Here is an 18,660-nt window from a genome sequence, read left to right as displayed (position 1 = left end):
CATCAAGAGGATAGCTATACAGTACCTGAAAGCAAACCATTAGATGTGATCAGACCAGCAGATAAAGGGGGCACTGCTGTCACAGTCCTTAATCTTGATGACTACGTCAATGAGGCCAACACACAACTCTCTGACACCATCCACTATAAAGAACTGAAAGAAGATCCCACACCACAATTCACAAAGGAATTTAGAGAGACCATCAAATCCTTTCCCAAACAACTCCAAGAAAAACCCTACAACATCATCCCCCACGAAATGCAGCCCAGGGACCTTTTATGTGCTTCCCAAGATATACAAACAAGGGGAACCCAGGCAAACCCTTCATATCTGGTCAGGGTACTCTTACTGAAGGAATATCAGAACACACAGACACCATCCTTAAACCACTCACCACACAAAAGGCCTGCTTCCTCCAAGACACTACCAACTTCCTTCAGAAACTCTACAACTTTAACAACCTCCCCAGAACACCATTCTTGACATGCATGGTCCCTATACACCAATATCACTCACCATGACGGCATTGCTGCCTGCCTCATATGCCTACAAGATAATGCCCAATGCTCAGAGATCCACCCAAAACACATTGCCAAACTCATCCATTTCATCCTTCATGTTTAACAGCAAACACTTTGTCCAAACCACGGGACCAGGCTTGGATATTAGAATGGCTCCCCAGTATACCAGCGTCTTCAGGGGCCACCTCAAAGAAGAATTTCTGGAAAAATGCATTATGAAACTGATGATATACCTGAGATATGATAATGATATACCTTAGCGGACATTAAAAAATAACTACTCACCTTATTGTGTTATTTCCTCTTCTCATGGTTTATACAGCTTATTTTCACCAGGCATAAAGCATCTGCTAGTTTAGTGAGCAGGTTATAAGACTCCTGTTTTACCTCATCAGTAAGGTTAAGATTTTGGCACAGTTATTTTTAGTAAAAGTCATGGACAGATCACAGTCAATAAACAGAAATTCATGGAAGCTTACGACCTGTCTGTGACTTGTATTAAAAATAACATGGGGATGTGGGGGACAGGGACTGACCGGCAGGGTCGTAGCTACGGGTGGCCATGACCCACCCACTTTGAAAGCAGGCCCACCCAATCTGTTGCTTCTGCTGCCAATGCTACGCTTAAGCTACCCTGGAGTGTCAGGCAGTTTTCAGCTGGTCACTACCCAAACTTCCTGCTTGTGGCCACCTGACCGGAAGCAGGAAGTTCAGGAAGCAACCAGCAGAGAATCACTAAGCTGCCCGAAGCTCCAGTTGCATAGTAACTGGAGTGTCCGGTAGCTTAGTTTCTCTGCTCAGAGAGACTCCACCCCAGCAGTAACCCAGAGTTATTTTGCTGACTCAGTGAGATATGGCTCTGGATGTTTATGGGAATGCACACCTGGAGGAGATCTGCAACATCATTTTGGAAGGGTGCACCAGTGCTACTCCATTGGCCCAACTCTATCTCCTTTGAGGTCCTTGATACAATTGTCTGTGCTCCATTGGACTGGCCTCTTATAGATCCCTGGGGATCTACCAAGTTTATTGGGCAGACCCAGCTACATTTTCTTGGGGGGTAGCAACTAGATTTGGTAAAAAAGATGCTTATGAGACATTTCAATAATTTTGTCCACAATTTTCCATAATTTGTTTTTCGGGGGGAGGATGACAAAAGATTTTTACCATAACAAAATCTTTTTACAAATTTTTTTGTTTTGATTGAAAAGCCACTTTCTGTTGATAAAATCTTAGAGTGGAAAAATTTCAACCTGCTCTAGTGGTGACTCTTGACAAGTTCATATGGGAGGTGGAGCTCCTTGAAGGGGTTCTTCATTGAGATTTCCTTCCCCTGAAGTCCCTTCCTACTAACCAGAGAGGAGGAGTAGAAACTATTAAATGAAATCAGTTGAATGTACACTTTCTTTTTGATTGTGAGAACATGGTTTTCACAAATAAAACCAGTTGAAACGTTCTAAATTAAAAAAACATTTTGGTGTTTCTGAAAACTTTCAACATTTTTGGACATAAATGAGTGACAAATGTAAGCCTGAGAGAAGCTTGTTTACATGGTTTGTCTTGTGTCATTTGTCTGTGTTGGTTTGTCATATGGCCTATGTACTCCATGAGGCCAAATGCATTGCTCATTTTTCATTTGTTTGGTTTTGGAAGTGAGTTTGTTATTTTTACTACATTATCTAGCATATTTAGTATTAGCACATTAGTATATTTAGTACATTATCTACTTTGATTGGTCAGTTTAGTCACATTGTGAGATTTCTTCAATATTGAAACATCTCATTTTCAAAATTTCATGTTTCAAAATCAGGTACACACTTCTGTAAATTTGGCAGAAATTAAAAAAAAAAAAAAATCAGTCTTCTGGGAATACTGAGTTTTCTCAGATTCCAAAGTGTGGTAACTGTTGGTGAATTTTGCCGCTATATATTCTCATTGCCTTTCCCTGTTCACTGTAGAGTTCTTACTTCAGTTCTTTGGGCGGTTTCTTTGGCATTCTTTTTTAGTAAGTATAAATCAGAAGGCTGTCACTGCCCATTAAACTGATTTTTATCACCTTGAACAAGCCAGTAGACTATTTCAACTATTCCACCATATCTTTTTGTTTTTTGGCCATTTGCAGCTAAAAATCTTTTGCATTGTTCCCTAGCAAATGCCTATTGAAAACTTAGATATACAGTATACAGCGCTACTTTTCTCTGTGAACTAATTAAGAAAGAAGTGCATGTCATAAATACACAAGTAAGTCTGTTGAAGTCAGTGGAGCTGTGCCAGTTTACACCAGATGAGAATCTGGTCCATTGCCTTTATATTAGATTTTCCACCATCACAGTGTTCCAGGAATTTGTTTCTTGTGTTCAGTTCATGATGAATTCTAACCTAAATCTATGTGAAATTCTCCCTTGTGCAGAGGATCACCACAAGGTCCATGCACCACGTCAGTACCTCTTAAACTTTCAAAATATGCCTTATGTCAGGTATAGTCCTTATTATGGTCCTGTGCACAGGGCTGAATTTCACAATCATTTGCTGAATATTGTGGCATTTGTTTGAGTAATTCAGCTTTGTGTACCCAGTCCCCAGGAATCTGATCTGTCAACAAAAAACTTCTAAAAATACTAGTTCTCACTAATTTCTGCCCTCATTTCCTTTAATGCTTGGGGTTGTATGTTATCTGGAGCTGGTACTTTGTCTGTTTTAAATTGTCCAGTCTTTCCACAGCTCCATCTGTTGTTTTGTATGCATTATCTTACTCCTCCGTACACATTATCTTACTCCTCCCAGTCATGCCAGGAAATGTAATCCCTTTCTTAGTTAGGTCTCCATCCTTTTCCTCCTTAGAAAAGACAGAAACAAAACAATTATTCAAACAGCCTCTTGCATTCTCTACTATTATTTTTAGTGGATCATTGTGCATTTGCATCTTCAACCAACTGTGAGCATATTCAGCATGAAGAATGCTTACAATTAGCAGAAAGATTCTCTGCAGTTTAGTCTTCAATATTTCTACTTGCTTTTCTATTCCTTCTTTTATCTTGCTTCTGCTTGCATTTTGTAGATCTCCCAGTCCACAGTCTCACCCAGATTATATAATACGGTATGTCAGAGCCATTCATGATTCTAGAGCTACGGTTGCTTCAGCATTTCCATTGAAACTATGTATCTGGGGCGATTCATAATCAAGTTGTAAAAATCTCTTTAAAGGTAAAACTTGAAATACCAGTTCTCAGTCCATTTTAAAAAATATTATTTGCCAATAGCTTTTAGTGGAAGACGTTTAGTAATTGCCGTATTCTGGACCACCACCTCCACCCCTCAAACAGCGCCTTGGGAGAGGGGAATTCAGTATAAAGCTAAATTGAAGTGGACTACTTTTTCTTTTTGGATCTCTCAAAATTGCAGGCCACCTCCTCCCTCTCCGGTGCACTATGTTGGTGATGTCACAAGCATTACTGAGCTTTGCTGGAGTCTACAGTCAGCCTATGGCGCGTCAGGGAGGTGCTGTTTGGTTTTTTGTCTTGTCTTTTTTTATTTACTATATAGATGAGTATTACAATGTTTTTTAAAAGTATTATTCCTTTCTGTTTCAAAAGCCAATAATGTATTTTCCATCTCAATCAGAGAGGCCAAGAATGTAACAGGACTCAAAAAAAAAAAAAAAAAAAAAAAAGAAGAAGGATTGGGCATTTATGTGGCTATCAAGACTATCCAATTATCATAGTTAATAACAACATTTGTGGAAAGGATATTGAGCCAGTCTCTATTCGAGATCTGCAGGAGGCCAGTTGCGGGGAGCACATTATCCCACTGCTGCCCACTGCAAGGTTTTGACAGCTTCCTCTGAAGCACCTGGCACTGGCCACTGTAAGAGACAGCATACTGGGCTAGGTGAACTTTGGATACGACCCACCATGGCAATTCCTGTGTTCCTAAAGCTGCAGGCAGCAGGAGAATGAAATGCAACTACCCAATTTTAAAAATGTAAATTATGCCCAGATACTGTGGTGTTGGATATCTTTATATGCATGTAATAGTAATAATGGTAATAGTAATATCCTTTAGGTTATAAAATATTTTTTTCAAAAATATCTTTGAAAATACGAACCTAATGGTAAAACAAAAAACCATGTGCAGTAACTGATTCATGGGCCAGCTGTATGCTCCCGGAGCATTCTATGGTGGTGACCTAAATTTTGGTGAACCTGAAACCAGACCCACTTTCCCCCTCTTAAATTAAACTGTGCTGTGTGTGCCGCATGCCCTTTTTCCCATTGCTATTAATGCATCTAGCACATAACCCTGGAGTTAGGGCCTGGTCTTGCATGTTATGTGGAAATCCCCATTAAAGTCACTGAGAGTTCTGGAATACAGCAACCGAGAATTGCCACTGGGACTATTTTTTATTGTACTTCACATCTATCAAAACTGTCTCTTTTGTGCCAATCATAATATTTGTACTGTGATATATTTTCTTGAGGTTCAATATGGTTCTAGTCTGATTCCTGCTATGTGTTTCATATCCTTTCAATAGTGTCTTGATATTCTAAATATTCAGTCATTTCCCTGGTTCAGCCATCTTTTTCCTAATTCCTTGACATCATTCTTACTCTTCAAACATGTGAAAACATCCTACAATATTAACGAGTAAATACAGTGGGATTTGGGCAGCCAGATTTTAAAACCCATGTCATTAAACTTTAAAAAGAAAAGGGGTAAAAAAAAAAAGAAAAGAAAAGAATGAAGGGGGGGGGAGGCGGAAGAAAAGGCAGGTAATATTTCATATTAGCATCTATTCTGAATAAAGAGGTAAAAATCAAAGCCTCTGTGTGAGTGAAGGCAGTGATTTAACTGCCAGTGATTTCTCCCAGCAACTGACACAAAGGAATCTCTGAGTATGAGAGTTGAGGCAGCAAGCTCAGTGTCAGCACTTGCCTAGGGAGTAGAAGAAACCTCACTTTGTCTCTGCTTTTACTGCTTAAACACACACATTATTCACTAGTAACCATTTACTCTGCTGTCAAAACGGTTTCAAGAGAGAGTTACATGTGATTAATAGTAAAATGCATATAAAAAAGGTAGGCTTCTGCCAACATGCTTTCTTTTAAAGATTTTTTTGTTCTGTATTTCACATATGGCTGTTAACAGTCCACGAATAATATGTTGGTGCTAGTAAAAGCTTTTTTATTTAGACAGCACACAGCATTCAACCTAATTCTGGACAACTCTCTCTGTGAAGCACATTATTGCATCCTCAGACTCTTGTTCTTTACAAAAAGTGACCAGCACAAACATGTGTGCAGAACATGATTCATGGTGCTTCATTCTGAATTGTCCAGTGGGTAATTGCTGTACAAAAACCAGAGAAACAGATGTAGACCCTAAACCTTAGCTGTAAATTTTTGTTTTATGATTATGGCTTTTAAATGTGCTATGTAACACTGAGAAATAGACAGTAACGCTGAAAGAAATAGATTTTCAACCTGAACTTTTCTTTTTATTTCATTTGTGGATAAGAAAATGTTTATTGTTAAATTTCTGCCACCACAGATTGAGAAAAAACAGATCAAGGTGATGCCATGAAATCAGTTTTTTTTGGGTTTGTTTGTTTTTTGTATGATCTAAGGGGAGAATTTTGGAGCGTTCTTTTCCACTTGAATCTTTCAAGAACTGGATAAAATGCATGTCAATAATTCAAGCTTTGTTACATTTGAATTAACCAATTTATTAATTATTCCTTCAATGTATATTCAAAATGGCTATAGTTAGTGCTGGTCTAATATACACTATATGAATATTATTTTTTGCAAAAAGTCTCCAAATAGATAGAAGAGATAAATAAACTAATTAACATCTAGAACTGAGAAGAAATACTATATAGGTGAGCTGTTAGATTATTTGAGGAATTTGTTAATTACACATGGTTCTGTAACAACTGTAATCATTAGCACAACTATAATTCATAATCAAACATGATGAACTACCTAGCCTATTTAGATATAGTATGAAAAAGCCATCTTATTGCATCCATATGCAATTAAGCATGAATTACTGACAGTTGCTTTCAGAAGCTGCCCATGACTTATCTGCAATTAAGAGCACCCCAAATGGGTTTTATATTAAATATATATTTTTAAAGCAGTTAAAAAATAAACATAGCCATATTTGTTTGATCAATATGATTTTGTTCACTTTAATTCATCAGGTACCTTCTTGATTTAATTTTCCACTATTTGCAGAACTCTGAACTGTAGAGAGCCCCCTTTCTTCCTAACTTGGAAACTGGCAAAAGATGTCATGTTTTGTGTGTAGCTTTCCAGTCATCTTAATGATGACACACTAGACGTTCCTAATTTCTCTTGCCTGCATGTCTTGAGATAACAGGTTTTATCTGGCTATAAAATAGTGACTTTAATGAGGTTTTGTTATCCTCAACAAATGAGCAAACAAACAAAACAAAACAAAAAAGCAGCAGCCACGTGATTAAAATCAGATTTTGGTAAAAGGTGTCTACTTCTTTTTCCCTTGTAAATAGTGAGAACTCTGCTTGCTGTGCTGACATTTGTTGTAATGTTCTTAGGCAAAAGGATCTTTTGATTGGGGCAAGTGTGCACTGTGCGTACTTTTCACATCACAGTGTAAGTGCCACTTAGCCATTTTTTTTAGTTTGAGCAATTTCAGCATGGGGTAAGTTGCTCCTGACAGACTTTAAAAGCCCCTGGATGCCAGTGTTGCATTCCAGCCCTATAATTCCTCCATCAGGATAGGCGATGGAATGAGAGAGTGTCTTCTGTAGGCACAGCTAAATCTCTTCTGTCTGAGTGGGGAAAAAAATTAAGAAAACGTTTTGTTTGTATCTCTTCAAAGGGATTTTGCTTCTAGATTACAACAGGGCTTTTTGATGGGTGGTTTGTTTTTAGTGTGGATATATCAGTTTCAAGGGACAAAGCTTTTTTTTTTTTTTTAATCTTCTTGAATCTTTACAGAAACTTTTGTTAACAATCTACAGGTATTGTCTCAGAGCTTTTAACACATCAAAGGACTTTCTACAGAGAAAGAACATCATGTCAGTTAAGCAAGTTGGTCAGGTCCCAGAGTGAATCTCTCCTCGGTATTTCTTTTCAGTCTTTTCTTGTGTGCATTTTCCACCCACCGCGTTCCCAGGTTCACTAGACATTATGGGTGAAATTTTCAAAAGATGTCCATTAATTTGGGGTTTTTGTTTTGGGTGCCCAGTCTGAAACATGTAGGGTCTGATTTTTGACGGAAGTTGGGCTCCTAACTTCCGCTTGTCCCTTAGAAAATCTAACCCAAAGGCAATATAAGATGCATGTTCTCAGCACCTCTGATCCAAGGTGTCTCAAGGCAAGCTCCTGAGATAAGAGGACACTTTTTTGGGGGTGGGGGGTGAGGGGGGAATTAAGGGGGAAAAACAGTATCTCAGAACTTGATATTTTCCTTTTTATTAAAATACCTAGAGCAGTTCATCCAGGTAAAGCGCTAACAGGATTCAGACCGATAAGCAAGATTGCATAGGGAGGAGACTATTATATAAAAATACAGAACTTTGTGTACCGCTTGATCCTCTGGGGTGCAGATGAGAGTTGTAAGAGAGCAGCACTGAACCAGCAGTGAGACAGCTGAGGGTGGTGCATTTTTAGTCATCATCTCACCCCCTTGCTTTCAGCAGTCTTACTGAACAAACTCTGTAGATCAGGTCCCCTCCCCCAGAGTCCGATGCCTGCTTGCTTTGTCTCTTCAGGTGCAGTGAATGCGACAGGCAGAGAGAGGTGCTTGGGATGTTTGTCCCTCCTTTCTATAATTTCAGTCCCCCTCTTGAAAAATATTTCCAGCTGAAAACCAGCAGCCAGAGTCTGGATTGGAAGGATGTTCCCTGCTGGTTTTTCTTAAACTGTTTGGACTTCCCTTGTTTTCCCTCCTTACTTGGTGACTCTTTTTACATCTTATATGCAAATTAAGCAGAGTGCACATATACTTTTGTTGAGGACATACCTGTTTGCCAACTTCTGTTTGGGCAGGGCTGTGGGGTTTGGAACATTTGTGAACACCATACAGGGGAATCTTATAACTTCACATACAGCAGTGCCACGTATATTTTACCAGGACAGTACTGACCAGCCAATTATGAGTTTTCAAATGATCCCTTACAAGGCCAACTTTGTACAAAGATTATTACACTAGTGTGTAGGGTGTGAACACAGGGGTGTGTTCCGTCACCATCTGATTTGCTGAGTGCCAAATGCTATCACTTTGGCTCTCTGCACTTCTTTCAGCAGCCTGAGTAGCCTGCAGGATTCAGACTGTAATGATTCATCTGCTGTGTTTAATTACATTTACATGGATGTCTGGAGGGGGTGGACGTGGGGTGGATTATGAAGCACCTATCACTCGCTTAGTTATGGGCCTATGAGAATTTTCAAGTAAGCGGATGCTGGCATCAATAGTTTTAGCTCTATACTGTCAGGGATACTGTGTCACAAATATCAGCCAAAACATTCACACAGATTTGCACAGGGATGAATGTAGCCTGTGATGTTCCTTAGTGGCTTTCTCCCCAAGATGAGAAGTTGTAGGGAAGCTGGCGTCTGTAGCCATGTTCTTATGGAGTGGTGAATGTGCCTGTGTGTTGCTGAGGCTTTCTACAGAGTAGGTAGGAAACATGCAGGGGATTTAGGAAATAGACTGGCACTTAAAATAATCCACACACCTATAATAAGCTGATATGTATACAAGGTTTGTTTTTGTGCAAACAGGACCCAGAAGCAGCCTTTTTGCAATTTAATCTTCCTCTTTATTTTTTTTTATTTATTTTATTATTTAAAGATAAGAAATTATAAAGGCAATGGCTAATAGTTGCCTGCTTCTCTGCCTTTCTGCTTTTGCAGGGCAGCTGGGAGTTTTTAAGCTGTGTGAGAATCCTGGGAGTTGGTGATGTCAGACTGGTTTGGGTCATTTGAAGGTTAGCAGCCTGGGAAGGGTTCATGGAAAGTTCACTCGCATATATTAGGCAATTCAATCTTTCATTCTGTGTGACACAAATAGTAGGAAGTGAGCTGTTCAGAGGCAGAAGGATCTATTCATTGGTGAGGGGGATCCAGAGTTCCTATCAAAGGTCTTTTATTACAGGGACTTTGATGATATGTGTGATGTGAAAAAGATCTTATCTTCAGCAACAACCTACGAGACAGGACTGATTCTAAAGGATTTTTGGAATAATTTGATTGGAACTAAAACTTGGAATGCTGCTTGTTTCCCCCTATCTTGCTGGATTGGCTGAGCAGCCTGGAAAATGGTAAATGATCATTTGGATCAATTACAGGCTTTTAGCTGTGTTGTCTGTCATAATTCATGATTCTGGTCTGGGAAAAAGACCAACAGCATACGTGCCAAAAAAGGGGCAGAGTTTGATGGAGTTGGGTGTACTTTTATATGCCATTTTCCTCTACACCTAGAGGAAAGCACTTTTGCAGACGTTCTGTAGAGGGGGAATCATGTTTGACTGTATGGATGTTCTAGCAGTGAGCCCTGGTCAAATTCTGGATTTCTACACTGCGAGTCCGTCTTCTTGCATGCTCCAGGAGAAGGCTCTGAAAGCGTGCTTCAGTGGATTGGCACAAACAGAGTGGCAACACCGGCACAGTGCTCAATGTAGGTCCCATTATTATTTTTTTCCAGACTAAAAAAAAAAAATTATTTGCATGCAGTTAAAAAAAACAAAAAAAAAAACAACTTTTAATTTGCAGTAGAGATTGGGAGGACTTTTTCTTATGCAAAATGTGATTGGTTGTGTATTTTTTTTTTTTGCAAAAAAAAATATATATATATATTTAAAACATGTTTTTTGCTTCACCATTTTTACACAGCATATCAACACTTAAACCAGTTTTATAGATAACAGGAAAATGAAAAACAATAATATAGTACAGCATGACTTTTTAAACTGTCCAGTGAGGGACAAATTAACACAATATCTCTGTTGTAGTTTTCTTTCCTTTGCCTCCCTATTTTAATTTCTCATCACATTTGATAATTGGTTGCATATTTTCTTAATGTACATTTCAACAGTGCAGCCAAGCAATTAAAATGTTATTCTGTACATTCTTTACAAAGACTTTAAACTGTATAGTGTAGGTGATGTTCATGAAATCAGGCAATAGTTTTAGGCTTCCATTAATATTTCCCTTGCTAAGAAAAAGCAATATTTCTTTGTACTGACCTTGCTGCCACCTTTCTTCTTCACTTTGTTGCTATAAGAAGTTGCTGTTTTGCTAGAAAACTACTAACTGTGAACTCCCCTTGTGTTTAGCCATTAATTATTTTCATACCTTCAGATTCAGTCAGAGTCTTGAACTAGTAGGGACGGAAGCATACATATTGTAGTGTAGTTTTTAAAAAAATATTGTTTTGTTATCTGATTTTGACATAGTGCTGAGAAACATAGATGATAAACGGTGGCAGTGTTTTAACACTGTAGTTTCAAGTCTGAGAAATTACAGGTACCAGAACACATCACCCTATACTCTGCATTAAGGAGCTTGGAGGATGCTTCTCTGCTCTGACGCTGATTAAGATAAATGACTTGGCTATCTATCAAAATGTTTTTAACACACTCTTTGACACTTCAGTGCAGCATTAGATGTAGAATTATATTTGAAATCTTTATTTTTCCAAAGAGTTCAAATCTGCATAAGAATAATAAATGTAGTTTTCCCTTCAATGTTGTTTATCTAGAGGGAATTAAAAAAAAAAAAGTTCTTAAAAGAGGTGCTGATGGATTGTCATATTTGTGACTCTCTGCAAAACTTTTTTATCAGAACATGTCCAGAACCAGTAATGAGAAGAGAATTGTAAAAAACTGTAACTGTTGGTAACTGTATGGATTCAAATGTTTAACATCTTTTCAATTCAAAAGAATTAAACTAAGTAAAAAAGAAAAAAAATCAATATATTTTACTTATTTCCCCACAGCTACTTTCAAAATGTTTCTACATTTGATATGAAAGAAACCTACTTTAAAGTTCTTTCATAACCAATAGTTAAGAAACTAAAGACATTTCACTAAAAATGTATTATATTACCTTGTTACCATGATTAAGCATTAATATAAGTTTAACTGTGATAACAAAAATGCTTTGAATCCCAGAAATTGCCTCATAAGTAAGCAAGTCCCATAATATAAAACTTTCACTGGAAAAATATTGTTCATCACATTCTGATCATTCTTTAAATAATTTTTAGGTAAAATACAGCTTTTATGTGCACTTTCCTATGCTTTTGCTATTAACTAGAAACATACTCTGAAAAATGTTTTTTGTTCTTGAACAAGTTAAACATAGGATTATCTTTATCAGAGTGGAAGAGTGGTAAATATGTCATTTGCCTAAGGCCAGCGATAAGAGACAAGTGTTGATAACAGTAAAGGTCAGCTAATCAAAGAAACTCATATGAACAAGAGTAAATAAAGAAAAACAGGAAAGTGCTTTCAGAAATTCAATCTCAATTTTGTAAGCAGTACAATTAAACTTTACTGCAAGGCAACTTAAAATCAGTCTGAACCTGAATTATAATTTGTTTGTCTATAATTTGAACTGTGACTGTTAGTGACACTCATACTGGAAAGCAGGTTAGCGGGTTACTTTCTAAATAGTGTTCAGTTTAATTTACGTAGCATTATTTTTTTATTCTGAACAAATGAGCAAGCACTCTAAATATGTGTGTTTGCGTGTACATATGAAAATATGTGCACATATTTTAAATTATTAAAATAATATTGAAATAAATTATTTTATTACCTATATGAAGAATTTTGGGGGAGGTGATAGAAAGAGCACAATGACTAAAGTTTGCTCCAATGCTGTAAATGTAACGATAACCGTGCTTAATTCCAACTGCAAGTATTTCCTGTTTCCTATTTATACCTATCTGGTTTTGTGTAAAGTAATCATAGCTGAGATTCAAAAGTATTAGCTCTTAGTAGGATTTTTCTTTTTTTTCTTTTTTGGCTCAGCGATACAAATGATGCGCCTGCAGCAGTTGATTTAGGCCTTATAAATGCTGCTTTGATAGAGATGGAGAGTCTGGAGTAGGAGGTAAATGGATGTTAAGGGAATAATGCATGCATATTGCAGACTCAAAAGAGCCCAGTAACAATCCTGAACAGCGTCAATGTTCCAGTTGAGATGCTGGCAGAATTGATCCTTGTTGTACTTAATTTAGAGTATTGTACGTCCCCAAGGTTCAGCACATTAATTCCATTGCAGTTCAATGTGCAGAATGCAATCCTGTAATATTATGAATTATCCTAGCCCTATGGAAGGTCTGCAAATTGAAATGGAAGGTAAGATGCAGTCCAAACATGACTTGTGTTTGTGCACTATTTTTTCCTTCCCCCACTGTTTGCAAATCAAGCATAAATCATGTATTACAGACAAGTGTATGTAAGTATATATGTTTACTTGTGCGCACACACAGAATACATACATACGTACACACGCACATATTAGAATGTATACACACATGGAGTGCTTAGTCATTTTTTCAATATTAAAATATATGTATGTATATTTTCCATGTGGATTTAATTTTATTGTTATGGATTAAAGAGAAGAAATAATTCATTTACAAAGAAGTAATGGACTCAAAGAAAGGGAATAAAACTGATTGATTGAATTTTTAAACATCAGTAGTAAGCACTCCTCTTAACTCTCTCTTGAGAGAAATCTGGTCAATATATCAAAATCAGACGACTAGATTTGAAGAGGAAAATATAGACATTTAAAGAGGAGAATATAGACTAAAATTAAGATTATAAGAATGCCTCATTTGTATTTTAAAGTACAATATAATTTTCTGCTTCCCTGTTGCACAGCTTCAGTAATTAGCTACAAAAAATGAATAGAGATTGAATAACTTCTGTTGAAACATGAAACAGCTGAATAGCATGGAAGCATAGGTGCACCCAAGGTCAGACCAGATAGGACATGAAAAAAGGAGGAATAGCAGATTTCCCCTTGTCCTAGAAGATCCTATAAAAAAATTTTCATTTGATTCATTTAACAGGTGACCTCAAATGAGAAGCCCAAAACAAGAATAACCTAAGTATTCATGTGAAAGCAGTGTTTAGTAAATAATATAGAAAACCGCTATTCATCTAGTGTATTTCGTTACAGTTATAAAAATAGAGAATTCGATAAAGATAAAAACTATGGTAGTTCATGTAGGATATAAATACGAACAGTATAATCCCTGTAGCGCATGGTCCTTACTCAAGGAAAAATTCCCAGTTGGCTTCACTGGGTGGTTTGGCTGAGTAAGAACTGCAGGTGTTAACTTTCAGAAGTCTTGTTAAAAAAGTAAAGCCAGGAGCATAAAATTTACTTCTAAATCCCAGGTTGTTGTTAAGTGTGGGTTGGGGGAGGTTCTTGTTCTTTGCAGGCACTAGAAATATCTGTGCCATTCAAAGAGCTCCATACTTTATTTTCTTTCATCTTTCTGAATTTAAAAAAAAACATTTTGAAGTGTGGGACTTGAAATCTGCATTCCCATGTATCAGATTGCTGCAGGTGTGTTGGTAAATCGCATAATGGCACTAGATACTGCAAGGTCTGTTCGAAACAGGTTATTTTCTTTAATGTTTGTTATAAACTTCAAAGCGAGGTGGTTAAGAAAGAGTTGCTAAGTGTTATGTACTTTATTTAAAATATCTGAGCTTGATCTCCTATAATTTAGTCAGTCTGCAAAGAAAACAAGTAAGAGCATTGGTAAGATGTAATGAAATCTGACACAGTCTTCCCTGTATTTTACATCAAGCATCAGATTAAATTCTTTCTCATCCTCTGCGTTATCCTGTGTTCATTACCTTCTCTTGAAAAAGCATGTTATGAATATTTTTTCTGAATGAACTGAAACTAAAATAACTGATCCTGTATTTTAGAGTCTGATAAAGCAGGCCCGATTCAGTTCCCAGCATGCAAACTATGACTGAAGTGCACTGCTGTTAAAAACTCTTGAGGGTGCAAAATCTGGGAGGGATTCATTGGTGGTCCTGGTGTAGAAAAAAGGTTGGAGCAAAAATGATATATCTGTGGTGGCTTTCTGTTTGTTTGATAGTCCTGTGCAGTAAGGGCATGCCCAAGGAGGGCAAATCTGTGTTTGCACGGTGTTGACTGGAAGGCAGTTCTATACTAAAAAAGGGCGGGAGAAGGAGACTGTTAGAAACTGAAGTTAGTCATCCTTACATCCACTGACATCACCACTTACCACTGTATGAGTACACTTTCCAGAAGCCATTTACACAAACCATGTCCCTTAACCATGTATGGTTCATGCCTGCGCTCCCACCCTCCAGCCAACCTCTGCTAAGGGTCTTTACACTTGGTTACACCAATAATGATATGCACCAGACAGCAAATTACATTTTCATCTCGCTTACATGCCCCAAGTGACCGTTTTGCTCTTGTCTAAGTTATACACCGCCCTCTATGCAGTTGATGAATTGAGCCTGCATTATAAAGTTGGATTTTAGATCTTCTAGAATAGTGTTTAAAAAACAATGGTGGTTAGGCCCGGCACAGTGCCTGCATACTCTGATGCACTATATTCTATAGGGCTCCTTTGCCTTCTGCTCTGTGCCACGACATGCAGTCGTATTGAAAACTCCAAATGAAGCATGGAACTGTGGTGAGTTTCTGAATCACAGTCTCATCGATCAGAAGGACCAGTTTTGGTGAAAAATGTGGTCTTTCGTTTCCCTCGCCCAAGCCCTGCATGGAAGGAGGGAATCAAGAATTGGTGTCAGCCTGGGAACACTGAAATTGAATGTGCAACTAATGGGAGCAAAAATTAGTCATGGCTTCAGAGGAGTTTCCATATCTCCACTACTTGTAGTGCAGAGCTCATCGAGGACACCAGTGCATGTATAAAATGGCCAGGAAACTGGAACTTTAATAAATAGATTTTACTCTGTAGAATCTAAAGGCTCTGGCAGCAGTTGAAAAGGAAGGTGGGGCTGTATTTTCCCCTTCCTGTACTTGGACATTTTTGATTATCCAGACTTTCTGGGACTGAGCAGGGCTGCCTAATAACAAAGCCTGCATAACACAAATGCCTAAACAGGCACACCATCTCGCACAGGCTACAGCACTGTGAAATCCCCAAACTTTGCACTGAGTGTTTTGATCCTGCAGATCACAGGAGGGTAAGTGAATGCCTATTCCAAAGGATAGAGCATTCCGCCTCTCTCCCGTCCTCTGTCCCCCGTCCTCCCTCTGGTTCTATATCACTGGATGGTTGGGAGGCAAGACCACCCTCTTGCCTCTTCTCCATGTTTACTCCTTATGGGAAGCCAATATTATAGCCCCTTCTGCCAGGATACACGGCTCAAAGTTGTAATCCTATGAAGTACCAAATCCGAGTTGATTTTGACCTGTGCTCATACTCAGGGAGTCCATATCATGCAGTGAGACCCATGTCACCACTTGCTGAAAGCCAAAATCCCATCAATCAAATGGAACTGCAAAATAAAAGGTGTGAAATGCATGACATTATTCTAACCATAAAGTGGGCAATCCATATAACAGAACAGTGGTGTTGGCACTGATACAGGAGAATGGACATAGATAGTGGTGGGTAAATCAGGAAGAGCGTCTTTCCTTTGGCTCTGCCCTTTTGTGAGTAGAACCATCTCCCACCAGCCAGCCGCAGAACCTGACAAGGGCATATAATATTTCAGAGGTGGCCAAACTGTGGCTTGTGAGCTGCATGCAGCTCTTTTACAGTTAAAGTGCAGTGTGGAGCCCCCCACTGCGCTACCAGGCTGGGATGGGGAGCTCAGAGCTTCTGCCCTGCAGCAGGGTGATGGGGCCAGAGGATTCTGCCCAGCAGAGAGTGGGGCTCTGGGAGGATCAGTGAGTTTGGCCACCCCTGTAATAGATCAGTCACATATACTTTAATAAAGGCAGCTCAATATGATCTGGTGATGCCGTGATATCATCTTGAGGGGTGGGGTTGTTAATCTGGCACCAGGCATTCCTGAAATCTGGTATAGGCTGTGATGACCAATATCCCTTGCAAACAACGTAGAATTGGAGAGGGGGCAGTTACTAGGTGGGAACATGCCCATAGGAATGCATTAACAGTATCATTTTGTAAGAGAGAGGGAAAAAAAGCTGAAGAGACATCATGAAATGTATCTCTTGTTCATTTTCAAAACAGTTAAATGTAGCTTCAAATTCTGCCCCCTGCCAGTTTTTGTGGTTTTCACAATCACATTTTCCTATTTCTTTAAAAATGTTCTCCATGCTGTTGGTTTGTGAAAGTCCCACTTAAGCAGCAGGTAGGTGCTGCTTACAAAAAGCACCTTTACTGGCATTGAATAGTACCTTACACCAGAAGTAGTTCCACTGAAATCTTTTGTGGAAAAGCAACTGTGCAACTGTTACAACTGTGCAACTGACTACAGGTATTCAAAAGGGGCTGTCAGATGCACAAACTAAACTAACAAAATAGAGATGACTTTTTTCAGTGTTCTCTTAAGTCATAGTTACCTGAGTTATTAGTAAAACATTTTTGAGACAGAAGTTTGAGTTTTTTACAGTGTCTCTAAAAATATTCTAAATAGTGTGTATTATTCTCTTAATCAGGCATGACAGGCTTTCACAGATTTCAGAGGCTGAAATTTTCAAAACTAAGAGCCTAAAGTTAGGCTCCTAAGTCCATATTTGGGTATCTTAATAAGTGGCCTGATTTTAAAAATTACTGAGTGTCCAACAGCTCCTGTTGTTCTCAGCATATTTGAAAACAGACCACTTGTTTGTGTGTCCCAATAAGGATTTAGGAGTTTGATTTTAGCCTCTTATTTTTCAAAACTTGGGTAAGGGCTTTCCAAAGCACATTAAAAAAGAAACTGATATACAAACCAGCCACTGAGATTACTTCATCCACCAGAGAAATGCCCCCACTTCTGGGGCAAAACATGGACTCTGTTTAATAGCACACTGTAAATTGACAAGAAGGATAGAATTGTTCTAATAAAACTGCAGATTTTAACAGCAGAAATATCAATCTCAGTTCCCCCAGGCCATTTCTCTACTTTATATACACTTCCTTGCATTTGTCATTCATGAGTGTCTATATGTTAGCTGGTTTAAAAAATTTTCATTGTAGTCTGCATTTTAATATAGAGATTATTTTATGCACATATTCTGCCCTTCTATTCACAATTGAACTTACCATTCTTCCATTGGCAATGAAATAACATCCCTGTGATGATTACAGCCATTGCTTACTTGGAAAAATATTTGTAGGAAAGTAATGTGCTTTTTAGCGGTTAGAAATAGGAGAAGGGAACCAACACCATGTGACTAGCCAGCGCTTTGCAGACCACCAGTAAGTATTCCATGAACTATAATGTGAGAATCTGATCTATACATGACAGTCTGAGAAGGACATCTTGTGGTTTAGGGACACTTGCCCACAAAGTTAACTTAGTTGTGCCTTTATTTTGGAAGCGGGCAGGAAGAAAGGTAATTTCCTAATGCAGCCCTTTATAACTAACCCTTCTTTGTTTTAACATCCTGTTTGAGTTTTACAGCCTCTTAAAATACTTCTGTTAAAAGAGAAAATTATCAATCAGCAAGTCAATATGAAGAATCCTGGATTTGGAGTATTTATACCTTCTGTTTTCGGCAGACCAAATGATTTCCCCCCGATCTATGGCATATGTAAAATTGAAGGCAACTAAATATATACATACAAATGGAATTTGTATAGATTTAACTAGGTTAAAGCTGAATGAGCATTTATAAATATCCAGGTTGTTTTGGATTTTTACCAGTTTTGGATTTTTACCATTGTTAAAGTCCATTCATCGTTTGAAGGGCTTTCCATTTTATACACTTTCAGTGACTGACATTTTATCATACAGTTGCACTTCTGGAGAGAAAGAATCAGTAAAATCTCAGACCAAAGGTGTGTTTAGCAGCAATTAGTTTCACTCAGTGACTTGGAGGATCTATTTGCATTGAACCATATTGTCCTAGGGCATGCATTGTATCTGATTCTTTGAATGATAAGATGACAAATTACAACATTTAGGCTATGTTTACACTGCAGTTAAAAACCG

At 38.1% G+C, this 18,660-nt stretch overlaps 1 protein-coding gene across 11 annotated transcripts in view; it reads left to right on the top strand.

Moving 5' to 3' along the window:
* RARB (retinoic acid receptor beta) overlaps positions 1-18,660 on the top strand; it is a 483,315-nt gene that overhangs the window by 343,740 nt on the left and 120,915 nt on the right. Inside the window, exon 1 of one of the 11 annotated variants that reach the window (XM_067561908.1) lies at positions 9,692-9,831. The exons of 9 other annotated variants lie outside the window; for them this stretch is intronic. Coding sequence is in view for 1 of the 2 variants with exons in the window: in XM_067561905.1 (XP_067418006.1) it covers positions 10,031-10,187 (157 nt within the window). In the remaining variant the exon portion in view is untranslated. Of the gene's footprint in view, positions 1-9,691; positions 10,188-18,660 lie in introns of those variants that run through there. One more of the 11 variants, XM_067561905.1, reaches the window with a different exon arrangement.

The sequence above is a fragment of the Emydura macquarii genome, unplaced genomic scaffold (assembly GCF_026122565.2).
Source record: "Emydura macquarii macquarii isolate MOO-44397 ecotype Brisbane River unplaced genomic scaffold, CSIRO-AGI_Emac_v2 contig_2422, whole genome shotgun sequence".
Classification (NCBI taxonomy): domain Eukaryota; kingdom Metazoa; phylum Chordata; order Testudines; family Chelidae; genus Emydura; species Emydura macquarii.
Note: the sequence above shows the minus strand (reverse complement) of the source record. Positions and strands in the feature narration are given on the sequence as shown.